This window comes from Lepidothrix coronata, unplaced genomic scaffold, assembly GCF_001604755.1.
Source record: "Lepidothrix coronata isolate B3197 unplaced genomic scaffold, Lepidothrix_coronata-1.0 Scaffold27, whole genome shotgun sequence".
Classification (NCBI taxonomy): domain Eukaryota; kingdom Metazoa; phylum Chordata; class Aves; order Passeriformes; family Pipridae; genus Lepidothrix; species Lepidothrix coronata.
Window position 1 is genome coordinate 4,738,943 of NW_016690207.1, and position 13,250 is coordinate 4,752,192.

The 13,250-nt window shown below is 49.8% G+C and overlaps 1 protein-coding gene across 6 annotated transcripts in view; it reads right to left on the reverse strand.

Moving 5' to 3' along the window:
- The window catches only part of LOC108494865 (protein CEPU-1), a 358,720-nt gene that overhangs the window by 107,042 nt on the left and 238,428 nt on the right, over positions 1 to 13,250 (reverse strand). The window contains exon 1 of one of the 6 annotated variants that reach the window (XM_017809850.1): positions 6,715 to 6,871. The exons of the other annotated variants lie outside the window; for them this stretch is intronic. Within the exon in view, the coding sequence (XP_017665339.1) occupies positions 6,715 to 6,752 (38 nt within the window). The 5' untranslated portion in view covers positions 6,753 to 6,871. Of the gene's footprint in view, positions 1 to 6,714; positions 6,872 to 13,250 lie in introns of those variants that run through there. 6 annotated transcript variants of the gene reach the window in all.

The following is a 13,250-nucleotide window of genomic DNA, read 5'->3' on the forward strand; positions in this document are numbered from 1 at the left end:
TGTGAATGATCATGGAATTACAGAACAGTTCGGGCTGGAAGGGTTACGGGGCAGGGTTTGGGGGGAGCAGGGAAGGTGGGGTCAGGGATGGAGCGTGTGTGTGCATAATGCAGGATGAGTGATGCAGCAGAAAACCATGCCCAGGGGAGGCCGGTGCAGCACAACACGCAGCAAGATGCATCATGTCCTGCAACAGGACAGCCAAGGCGTGTCTGAAAGGACCAGGGCTGGTGGCTGGTCCCACATGGGGCACTGGGGACAACCCCACCCGGAGCACACGGGCAGGGGCAGCACAGCTCCCCCCCACCACCACACGCAAAGCCCTGATTTATTTAGACTGGAACAATTTGTCGTCGGCTGTAATTTTAACTACCTCCGTGCTGAGGAGCCAATCAGGGCTTGTGCTCATCGAGGCTTTTATGGGTTCCCATAAAAGCAGCAAAATGAAAACTCAGGGGCCCTTAAAATATACTCCGCGGGTTTGTGCAGTGCAATTGGAGGCTTTTATGACTCCTGTCAGGGCTTTTATGACCCTGTAAAACTGTGCAGCGGCCCAGCCTGCGATGAAAAGTGACCTCAGATGTCTTAAAAGCCTAAATGGTCCTGTACACTTACACGACCTGGTGGCTGAATTCAGGGAAGCCCCGGGGGACGTCACCCTGGCCCAGCTCTGCTGCTGGGGAGGGCGAGGGGCAGCCCCACGGGGGCTCAGCGTCGCCCTCAAAAAGACAAACCCCGTAGTTTTTCCTAAAATATGGGGGGCAATAAGCAGTTACCCTCCTGTCACGGGCCATGGGGGCTGTTCTGCCAAGCCACGAGCTCCCTGGCTCCGCATAACCTGATTTGCAAACCTAGCTGAGCTCTAGAATAAGTGAGTTTGATGGCATCACACTCTCTCATTTCCCAACACAAACACCACTTGATTTAGCAGAAGCAGCAGGGTTTTGATTTCCCCCCCCTTAAATGAAGCCAAGACTGGAAGATTAGGGATGCAGCAGGGAAGCAGAAAGAAAACCCATCAGGCAGGCAGTGACAAAGAAGCATTAATAAACTGCACGAGGTACCAAATGCCATAGAGAAACGGGGGAAAAGAAAAGCAAAAAGGATAATACAGGATCCAGAGGTTGCAGGATGCTCAGGTTTGGTGCTGGGAGCCAGAGCAGAAGCACATTGGGTCACTAAGCCACAGAGTGACAGTAAATGATGCAAATAAAACCAGTAGCACATCGCAGAGAGCATTAGCAAAACACATGCCTGATCCCATAAAAAAATAAGCCATCTCCCCATGCTCTCCTGAGCAGGAAAATACGCCACAGTCTCTTAAAATAAGAAGAGTGGCTTCATGCATGAGAAAAATGTGAGTATATCAGCACAGGAAAACATCCAGTCTCCTTCAGGCCATGTCTAAATATGTGTTTTATTGCTCTGAGAAGGCAAGTGAGGAATCCCATCCCCAGCTGGGTCTCATTCAGTGACAGACAGGCCAAACTGGAGCCCAGGTAGTGGCTTTGCAGCATTTCTTATTGAACTACAAACCAAAGATTATGAGCTGGCAAGACTGATTTAACACAAAATGGAATTGGGGAGAACTGTGGTCAGCGTGCAAACAACCTGCCCAAAGTCAGAGCTGAAACTGGATGACTTTGTAATCCAGCTGGAATTTTTTCACGGGAATCCAGTGACAACCAGAGATCATCACAGACTGGTTTGGGTTGGAAGGGACTTCAAAGATCATTTTGTTCCACCCCCTGCCATGGGCAGGGACACCTTCCACTAGCCCAGGTTGCTCCAAGCACCTCCAACCTGGCCTTGGACACTTCCAGGGATGGGGCAGCCACAGCTTCTCTGGGCAACCTGTGCCAGGGCCTCCCCACCCTCCCAGGGAAGAATTTCTTCTCAACATCCCATCTAACCCTGCCCTCTGGCAGTTTAAAGCCATTCCCCTTATCCTGTCACTCCATGCTTCTGTAAATATTCTCACTCTGTGTTAGCCCTGGGTGATGGTGGGACTGCCAAACTAACATCTCTCCCCCAAAACTCTCACTTTTGAATATAACCCTTAACCCAAGCTCAGATGGCAGAAATCAGGCCCTGATCAATATCCCTATCAAACAACCCCAACTTTTTTGAGGGCTTTTTCCTGCTGTCTCCACCTTCCCCCATCCCTCGGGCAGCCTCGCAGCTCCAGCGCAGCGCAGGGAGATGCAGAGGAGTATTAATTCCATGGAAAAAGGGGTCAAAACGAAAATGCCAACAGATTGGGAACATGCCAGACTTGCCCAAATCCTGCAATCCGTCTGGAAGTGTTCCTAAGCAACTCTGCAGACCCAGCAAAACACAAATCCCACGGTAAAACCCGAGTTGAGAGCGCAGGTTATTGACTATTAACATTCAGGGCAAACACATGCAAAATCAGAGGAAAGTGCAAAAAGAGAAACTGTCTTTATTTTCCTCTCCATCTCCCTGCTTCCCCCTCCTTTTTTTTTTTTTTTTTTTTTTTTAGGAACAGAGCATGGATGTGGAAAATAGCCTATTGAGCCCACTTCCCCGCCTCAGAGGAGCTGCAAATGTGATCCTTTGCTAGCTCAGACAAAATCTGCCATGCTACATTAGGCTTGATAGCAAATTTGCTACTTGCAAGCTTTTATCAAAACTGTATATCTTAAAAATCTTAATAATCCTGAGCTTTTGGTTGGCCTTCCCAGCTGCCTCCTCCCCACCCCTCCGCATCCCTCTCCCCGCTGGGCACGCTCGGAACCAATTCCCAATTTGGAGCTCAGCGTTTTTAAGCTGAGGAAAAAAAAAGACCTCAAGGAGCGCTGGGGTGGGGGAGGAAATCAGGCAGATCTCAATGGCTGGAATTTATTCCGGTGTGGAGACGAGGGAGCGGGGCTGGAATGTTTCCTCCCTCCCGCTCGTGACCTGTTTCCAGGCCTTACAAGTTCATTTCTGAGCGAACAAGCCACGGACAGGCAGTGGAACAAATGTAACACGGCCTCCAAGGGCTCTCCAGCCACGTTCCCCCACGGCTGGGAAGGTGCAAGGGCTGGTCAAAGATGTTTTCTTGTTTCCCTGGAATTGCTTGTACAGAAAAGTCTTTCTCCTCAGCCGCTGTGTGATGTCTAACAAAGGCTCTGCATATGCCGGAGCCCCGGTCTCGTGGGGCTGCTGTAATAGCTGGTGTCTCCTACCCAGCCACCTCTTTTAATGAAATTTATAGAAATTTAATATCTCTGAGACTTCTTTCCTTCTGTCAAATTGGGTAGAAATTGGCCAGGAATTGGCCAAAGGGCTCAAAACCTACAGAGGGGTAGGAGTGGGGAAGGCAGACAGGGAGAGACCATGTGATTGCACAGACTCCTCTCTGGAAGGATTCAAACTAAAAATCAATATCTGTTTCTTTTGTCTCTCTGGTATTGTATTTATTTTGGGGGTTTTTGTTGTTTGTTTTTTTTTGTTGTTGTTGTTGTTGGTTGGTTTTTTTTGTTTTGTTTTTGTTGTTAGGAAGGTGGTTTTTTTTACAGAGAAGAAGTCCTCATGGAACATTTTCTATAGCAATGTGTGATAGGAAGCATTGCCAGCATTGCTCGGAGCTGCAGGACACCCTTTGGAAAAGGGATGTTGTCAATCACTCTCCCATTTCCTCAATACTCAATACCTGGAGTTTTCCCCAAATCCCATCCCCACAATGTCTAAACCTACAAGACAGGTGATGGAAAAGCAGAGGTTTCAAGCCTAAGAGGGGGATAAAGGCCCCATACGTTGGTCCAGCTGGAGGACCAGCTCCACCAACTGAAAAAAGACACTTCATCTCCCTAAATCTCTCCACAGACCAGCATCCTTAGCAAAAAAGCTCACTCAGCCTCAAAATTGAGAGAAAATGAGAAAAACTTTGGAGGAGCTGTTTAAACCTCTGTTCCAGCATCATCTCCAACTGCAGGAGCTCCCTCCCGAGCCAGACTGACCAGGTTTTTTGGCCCTGGAGTGAATTCTATCACCCAGAGACTCCCTGAGCCAGCTGGGAGCTGAGGGTTTCCTTGAATGGTATCAGAGGGATAATCTCCTTGCCCTGGCTCAGGAAGCAGGGGGGGTCTTAACTCTATTACTGAAGTCGATGGAGCAGATGGACACAAAGCTTTCTAGGAAAATGGATGCTCTGCAGAATTCCAGGAGCTAAGCAGGGCAAACACGAAGGAAGCCATCCCAGATTGCTGCGAGGGGCTGCTGAAATGCAGAGGACTCTGCTTAATTCCTAGTGGAAGTTTGCTCAAGCTTTAGCAAAGGGCAAAGTCTTTCCCCCCTGCAAGGGCACAGAGCCCTTGCCAAGTACAATATCTGGGTTTTGTAGCTTGCCCAGTTCCAGCAGGCCAAATCCTCAAATAACACTTAAGGATATTCTCTGAGGCTGGGCTGAACACGGAAAGCTGCTGTTGGAGCTCTCCAGCACTTCCTATCCGAGGAGCAACAGCACCTTGGCAGGCTCGCCTGGAATTAAGCTCCCAAAGGGTGGCTAATGAGATTCCTTCCTCTCCTTTCAGCCCCTTCAGAAATGCCTGATTTAGGGTGAGACCTTGCGGACTGGAGGATTTTTCTTTTTTTTTTTTGTTCCCCTTATAATTCCAAGGAGGGAAAAGTTCCTGAGGATCTCTTTATTCTGAAATAGGGTTTATTCCAGGTATTCAAATGCCCAAATCCGCCCACCCTGATGTTTTCCTCACCACAGGCATGCAAAGCTGCCAGTGTCTCCTTCCACTTCTCAGATTGATAGCTAAGCATGAAGCTGTCGAGTCTCTCCCAGACAAGGCACAGAGAGGAGTATTTTTCCTCCATTAACCACCTCACTCCTCCGCCTGACTGATTAGTTACCACGCAGGATCCTCTGGATTTCCATCAGGAGGGAAAGCAATGACAGAAGCCCGTATTTCTGGTTAATCTTGCAATTTGTCACTTCTCTTATAAAGCAAACAATCTGCAAACGCACCGGATCCCTCTGGGAAAGGCAAAGGTGCGGCTGCAGGAGGCAACTCCCGAATTCCACAGGGAAAGGGGCTCACTCCAACCCACGTTTCCTTGCACCATCCCTCCTGGCTACTTCAGCACGGCTGTCACCTCATGCTGTTGGTTGTCACCCTCCATCCCCCCCGCCAGGCTCCGCACGCTGCATTCCCAGCGAGGCTCCGGTCACAGCCACGCTCCTCCGGCAGCACCGATTCCCTGGAGCACAGTGACCAGATAAGACCTTTATCGGCCGACTCTGTTCCACAACAGGGAGAACACGGGGTGAAATCCAAAGAGGTTGGAGTCTGACTTCATAAAAAGGGCTGATTACCCACTTCACGAACCGGAGCAAAGCGCGGCAGCTCCCCGAGCCTCTCCCTGTTCTCCGTGCCGGCTCAGAGAAGGGATGCTTAGCCCTGTTTCCTTCTCCCTCTTTCCCAGCCAAGTGACATCTCTATCAGGCTCCCCAGACCTGTTGCTGCCTGCCTGGAGACCCTCAGTACAAGATATAGAGCAATACAGCATCTCTGTATTTCAACCAGCACTCCAGCAGGAAAGGAAAATCCTCGAGGAATTGAGATCCCCTCGAGCATCTCCCGTGGGAGCTGCCTCCTCGCCTGGCTGCGCTGCTCCACACGTGTCACAGGGAGCTGAGGACGTGGTGTGGCCCAGACCTGCATGTCAGCTCGGAGCCTCGATTAAAAGGAATGGTTTCTCCTCTTTCCCCGAGGAGAAGGGAGCGAGCGCACACCCGCACGCACGCGATCGATAAAGTCGCCGGGGCTCGGGGAACAGCTCTTTTAATTACAGCTCTCCCTGGGCGCAGGGTGTGAGCCTGGCAGCGAGCACCCGCAGTGGAAAACAGGGAAGGGCAGCCCCTGGGGGTGGGCAGGGATCATGGGTGATGCTGGAGGCAAAGTGCAGGAATTAACCACTTCTCCCAGCACACTCCCAGTCCCGCCTCGGGACTGTCCCGATCTGATCCAGCCCCTGCCTCCCCTCACCCTGGTGTCAACCCCTGCCTCGACAGCAGCACATCTGCTATTTATCACCCAGGGACTCAATCCAAGGAACTTTTTGCTGCTGGCTTTATCCATCGCATTTATCTGCTGATCTCTCCCATCTCATCTCGCATTCCGTGCAGCCTCCCCTGAGCTGCAGCTGGTTTGCGAGCAGCAGGAATAAAGCCTGATTTAATACCTGGGAATGGGGAGCAGTGCCCTTTCCTAGGGAGCAGCAGCCGGGGTGATCCCTTTGCAAGGGGCATGGGGATGCTGCCAGTCCCGTTGGGCTTCTCCAGGCAAACAGGCCACTTGATCCCCCAAAAACACAGCCAGACAAAAGGTGAGACCGTCGCACTACGTCTCCCCTGGATTCATCCAGCTCCCCCATCCCTCCTCCCTCCTCCTGCTCCTTCTTTAACTCCCGTTTCCAAGTGCTGAGTTACTATCAAGGAAGGTTTAATAGGATCCTGGATTTTAAAGCCACTGGCAACACAGTCTGGGCCTTTTATGGTTAGTAATGAATAAAAGAACCCAAATCACCTTTTTTTTTTCTCTCTCTCTTAACATTCCCTGCCTACAAATTAAAGTCATTGTGCTTCTCACTCTGCCTCACTCCTTTTGTCTTCCTCCAACACCACTCAAGCCCACGAGGCACTAGTCCAATATGTGCCCTGCTTCCCTTTCCCTTTTTTTTTTATTTTGCAATATTTACCCCTTTCCTATCTTCTCGCTTCTTGCTCTTACTTCCATTCTAGCTTTGCTCCTTCCTATCTTTTCCTTTTTTTTTTTTATTATCCCATATTATCACGGGAGCAATGACATTTTGGAGCCCCACTGCAGAGTGAAGCCCTTGACTCCTTTCCCTAGAGCTGGCAACCAGCCCTTCACGGTAGAAAAAGCCAAAATTGCTACTATCTTGTCACCAATTCTGGTTATTTTTAGCACTCTTTCCCTTAAAGCACCAGCTCCCCGAATCATGTGATTACGGCATGAATCTTATCTCCGATCTAAAAAAGTTTCATGCCCTCACAGCTGCCAGAGAAGTGCTGGGAAAGATGAGTCAGACTTTCAAAAACAGGCAGAAAGACTGAGCTTAACTGCATCTTGCTGAAACCGTAACTCAGGGGGCACCTAACCCCGCTTATTAAATGTTCCTAATTTTTAATTCAGTGCTGGAGAGAATTAGCCATTCAACCGCTGCTGGGTGGCTTCAGAAGTCTCCCCGTTACCTCACTTAATTAAGACAGCACAGAAGATCCTCATATCCTTTGGGTGAAGCACTGGCTCTGCTGGACATTTTTTCATTAGCGTCACCATAAATAAGATTTCAAGCCTTGGCATTTACCACGGAAGCGGGATGAAGAAATCAACGGGAAGACAAAGCCTTTTGGTAACCACAAGTGGATTTCAAGGCGAACCCGCTCTCTTATCTTCCCATTTATCTTTATCCCATTGATACAGCGCTATCGATGTCCGGCCCTATCTGATGGCACACTAACAGCTCTATTTGCAGCTCACAAGGCGATAGCCCCGCTCCCTGCCCCCTCCCCGGCAGATTTGGTATGACAGGAACGTTACATGACCTTTCCTTCCGCTTTTTCACCCGGCCCGGGTTTATTCTGCGCTCAGAAATTACCAATCTCAGCCAGCCCTAAATAGCACCTGGTTAACTGGGAATTTTAATATGTGAGCCAAGGGGAAAAAAAAAAAAAAAAAGGACAAGAACAGGAAAAAGATGAACCTCCTGATCTCCATCTCATCTCCCTACCAGTTCCTCCCTGTCTCATATTTACCCTTCTCACACAATTTTTCCTCTGTAAAGCATGAGGAGATGCACTGAACGACACAGGATATTTAAGTACACATTTTACCATCCTACTGTTATTCATTATTAATAATACACTGCTAACTCTGCCCTTGTAGGCACCTCTGTGAGGGAAATAGAGTTTGTAAATACCCACAAGCAGATTCCCAAGCTGTGCTCCTTCCATTAACAGGAGCACATCCCTGTTTTTCCCCTCTGCTCTTGCCGTTCTTCCTCCAGCTCTTTTTTCCAGGGAGGATATCCAGCTGGATAGATGCTTCCTTCACCCCCACACAAAAGAAAACTCAAGTCTCTTCAGATGAGCCCCAAAATATATTTTCCCACCTTGTGACTGAACTTGAACCTCCTCCACTTCACCCTCCTTCCAAAACAACCCTGAGTTGAGCAGTTCAAATGGAAGCAGGAGCTGCGTGTTTGCCCTCCCTCCCTCCCCATTTCAAATGACACACTCGAAAATAAAAAGCCATTTTTGGCTTATTTTTCCCCGCTTTCCCCTTCCCCAGAACAACTTGAGAGCTCTGGTATGAATGGGGAAGTGATTTGAGATGACCTAAAAAGGCGTCATTTTACTTCTTCGGGAAAAATGGGTGTGGAATTTGGTCCGGCTGCCACGGGAAGAGATTCCATGTCCAACTGACTATAAAGGCGGATCCATGCGGGACATAAACACTTCAGGGAAATCAAGGCATCACCAGGGCTTCCTCCAAGCTCCATCTCACCCAGGGGGGCATCACCACCAAGGCCACCACGGCAGCTCTCGGTGCAAGGAGACACTTTGAGTCCCTCTTTTGGGACCAAAACCTTTTCACACAGAGTCTCCGGGGTTTTGGACGTGTTATTTGGGCCCCACAAAGATTCACCTTCGGGCATAAGAAGTTGTTGAAGCCTTGCTGCCTACCAGGATTCGGTTGTACGTAAGGACAGCTGATGCCCAGCATTTATCTTCATGACTGAAGACTGCAGGCCACAGAACATGAGAGGCAGAGTTAGTTATCTTCTCCTTCCCCAAGACTGACAGAAAATGTCAGGAAAGATTAGTTATTCTGTATCATATACATGCCACGCATGTTTTTCACTCTCCTACTGCTCCAGTACCACTTTCACTCGCGGTTGTAATAAATCAAATGTACTTGCTCTGCGTGAAGAAGAGATTCTGCAGTTGGAGAAGACCTGCTGGTCACCCACTGTACCCACCTCAGGTGTCCTTAGCCCAGCCAAGGACTTTCCTGCTCTGTATTTCTGATCACAGTCACTTAATTTTGGTTAAAATTGTAATTAAATTCATTTGCTACTTGTGTGTCGCCTTCCGTTGTGACAGATCCAACAACAGAAGGTAATAAATGAGTTGCTGTACCCAGCAGTAAAACACAGGCACCTCTGGGGTGAAATCTCAGAGTTTAACAACCTGAATGGCAATTTAAGACAGGCACAGAAAGCCACTTAAGAACTTAGAAAACAACAATGGTGAAGTCTGGAAGGCACTAAAGGCACCACCTGTGCCAGAAGAAATAAAACCCAACACTCTGGAACATGGTCATGAACACAAAACATGAGCTTTGGGTTCAGCTCACTGCAGCAGGGCGACCTGTCGTGAGGACAACAAACCCACCATGGAGAACACACCAATGTGGAGAGCACACGTTGATGTCCAGTTGAAATCCCAGCTCTGGGACTGAGCTCACTATGGCAGCGAGTTCTGCCGGGGCAGCCAGGTTTTCCCGAGGGTGGGCTGGAAGGCAAACTCCAGCCCCAAACTCCCCCAGCCATCAGAGTGAGCCTTTCCTCATGCTCAGGTCACCCTCAGACCCACAGGGTGCAGAGGGGCTGGGAAGGATTCCATCTTATCCAAGCCCTTCCTCATCGCATCGCTAAAGGCGCCAGATCGACCGTCCTCGAGGCATCAAGTCCTACCTCTGCTCAAGGAGCAGCAAACACAGGTGATACCATATCTGCACCTTCTGCACCCTGTTGCCTGGTCACCTCTTTGTATCAGCCCACCCTGCACGGGTTTTGATGTTCTCCTTTATCTGGGGGGTCACACCAAGCAGCCCCTCATTGCACCCAGCCAACCCCTTCCAGATCAAAACTCTGAGGTCTTGAAAAACAACTCAAACTTTATGCCAAGGTGGTTTTCATCTGTTCTTCCTTTCATCCCCTGCGTTGGTGCCGGGGTTTGCAGCTAGTCCTGCGAGCTGAAGGAGAACCCAGCACCATCTCCGGGGGGCACCAGGTCCCTTCCTAATGGCTTTCATGTCTTCCTGTACCTTTAAATAATTGAAACCTCTTTGTTGCTAAGTACATCCAAGCAAGAGGGCACTGAAAGTTTTAAACCTCTCTGGGGAGAGCAGGGCCAGGAAATCTACACAACTCACAAGATGTCCTGTCACCAAAGTACCTTGTCTCCTGAAACGAGACCGACCGCGCCGCTCCCGGAGCCGCTCTCCTCGACGGCTGCTCTCCCAGGATGCTTGTTCCTACTACAGGAAAGGCGTCCTCCTTGATTCCTGACAGCCTTTTCAAATCTACTTTAAAATATCATTTCAGCGCCGAGCGCGGTGCCTACAAAGTGCTCCTCCAGAGAGAAGTGGCGGCGGGGTGACGCCAGGTTCCTGCCAGCCCTAGAAAAGCACAGCACGGAGCTCCTCGTACGCGGCTGACCCTCGTGGCAACTACGTGAGGCTCCTAAAGCACGGGTAGCGTGGAGAGGCAGCTCAGATTTTCCACCCCGCGGGAAAGAAGATCTAAAAGGCACGTTTTCTTTCCGTAGGAGGAAGGCGACTGTAACTGCGAGGGGTCAGGACATCACAGCCAAGAACAGGCCACCAGCCAGATGAGCAACGAGGCAACCCGGGGTGCTGCTCATTCTGGAGGGTGCAGCTACTCCCCACCAGCCCACCCCGAGTCACTCAGCAGCAGGATGCCAGAAAGGCATCGCTCAGCTCAGGAATCGGATCTAACAGCTCGCCCTCAAAGTCCACGTCTCTTCAGAGAAGTGCCTTAATTAAATCATCTTTTCATTTCACTTGAAGACAGCGGAGCGCTCTCAAAGACCCCAACAGCTTGCTCGTGATCCCGAGGTGGTGGGTCCACATTCCCCGTGTTAGAGGAAGAGGATGAGCACCAGAGAGGTGCTTGGGGCACACGAGGATCCCACAGGAACGACCCCTGACAACTGTCCTCTGCTGCAACCAGCAGCTCCCACTTCCGATACCCAAATCCCTGTGCATCACTCCTGATGTAAATAACCATCCATTTATAACTCGTTGTAATTACCTGCCTATTTCTGCGTCCCGCCTTCACAAGGTAGTCTCTCTGCAATTATACTTAATTGCCTTGATTGCTACTGCATATTTCAAGAAAGTTCAGAAAAAAGTGTATCAGGCAGGGTATCTTAACAAAGAGTCTTATGGGGACCAGCACAGAAAGAGTTAACACTTGAAGCACTTATTTCCAATTCCTTCCACCAAAGGAAGCCCTATGGATGGGAAAACCCCTCCAGTGCCACAGACACAAACTTTGACCATTTCTGCAGCAGCTTGTGAAACTTTCTTTGGAAAGAAGCCCCAAGCAGCAGGTAAAGCAGCCCCTGCCAGCCCTCTCCAGGTGCTCTTGGCATCACGGTGGTATCAGCAGGTTTATCCCATTACTTACTGTAACTGCAAATCTTCTTTAACCCATAATTAACTCATCCGTGCCCAGGCTCTAAATTTCCCGGGGTGGTGAACTCCTTGGGAGGATTGATTTAGTAAAGTAAGAAAAAACTGAGCAACACCAGGGATGCCAAAACATCCCCCCTGCTCTGTCACAGGACTTGAGACCGGGCTTCAACACGGGACCAAGCGGCTCTGAATGTCACCACAAGTGACATCAGTGTCCTCAGCTGCCCTCTGTTCATCCCCCACTGGCCACACCCAGTGCCTTGTGCTCACCCCCTGGCACTGCTCCTGTGCTCTCACATCAACGGGAAGGTCAAGCAGAGCAGAGGCTCTACCACACCACAGATCCTCTGCTCACCTTCCTTCTGAAGGGACATCAATTACTCGGGGCTGTCAGGATGATAAGGCAGCCCGGCCTCCACAATAAGGAGGATATTCCAGCTAATAACTTCCCATTAAGCTCCTCAGAGCTGGATGTTTTCCATGCTTTTCTGCAGGGCTGCTGCCAGGGCTTGTTTGCTCTCCTTACCCAGCTCACTCCTGAAGGGATATGGCTTGAGGCACTGTTGTAAAATGAGCTCTCCACCACCAGTCCTGCTGGAAATTCTTGGCAGAGCTGGACAAAGAAACCACAACCTCTGAATTTTTGCTCTGATTCCAGCTTAGCCTTCCTCCTCCAAGGGAGACTGACAGCATTCAGCACAGAAGATTTAAGCAAAATAAAATAAGAAGTGGAAGAAGCCTCTTATCCATCACTTCTGACGAAGTTATTGCCTTCAAGCACATTCCCAGCATGTGGAAGGGAGAGCCAGGTGGGGATGGCTGGGATGTTACATCTCTTTTTTTTTCTCCCCTTTATGTTCACTAACCTTGAAATGTCCTTCCCCACGAACTGAGAGGTGAATCTCAAGTTCAGGGGTAGTTGAGGACACTGAGCTGAGCATCCACATTTGCATCCCTCTGCTTCTTCAACCCACCTTTGCCAGCAGCTTCTCCCCTTCCAGGGCCAAGCACCACATCCCCACACACACCAAGATGAGAAGAGATCCTTCCTTCCCTTCCCACTCCCCTGCATCCTTCCCTTGTGGGAAGCACCTGCATCAGGGATGCTCTGGGAATTACCCCAAAGGACTCCTCGTCCTACATTTCTCCAGAGTAAGAAACTGGGCTGGACTTGTGGGGGTTACCTTCACCTCGGGAAATTTGCTCGAGGAAAAAGAAAATCTCTGTTCCATTAATGCTTCATGAAAATTTTACAAGGTTTCTGCTAAAGGAAGGAAAACAAACAGAGATGGTGTCGGCACCCAGGCACTCTGGAAATCAAACATTCTTTCTCTAATGCATTTTTTTTTAAATGGTACCAATCAGGAAAGCAATCAAGCATGAAGCCCACGGCTCCCAGTGCCTCCATTTCCAGCATCTGAATTTTTCCCAGCTCAGGACATTCACTCCCAGTGTTCCCAGTGGCCCCACACTGGCTACAACAGCGTCCCACCAACTGCTGGAGTAGCTGCAAGGGTGTGATGAACTCCAAAAAAGCACCCAGAAAGCCAAGGACACCACATTCTGATGGGATCCTGATCTCCAGGAGAGATTCTCTGATGGAATTAATTAACATGCACCAGCATCCAGAATTGGAGCGGGATCGATGAGCACAGGGACCGTGAGCATCTTCCAGGCACGTGGGGATGGGTGAGGGAGCGAGGAGGCTCCTGTCTTTCCCTAATAAAGCAGGAGACTTTCCATCCACCGCAGCATTAACAACCC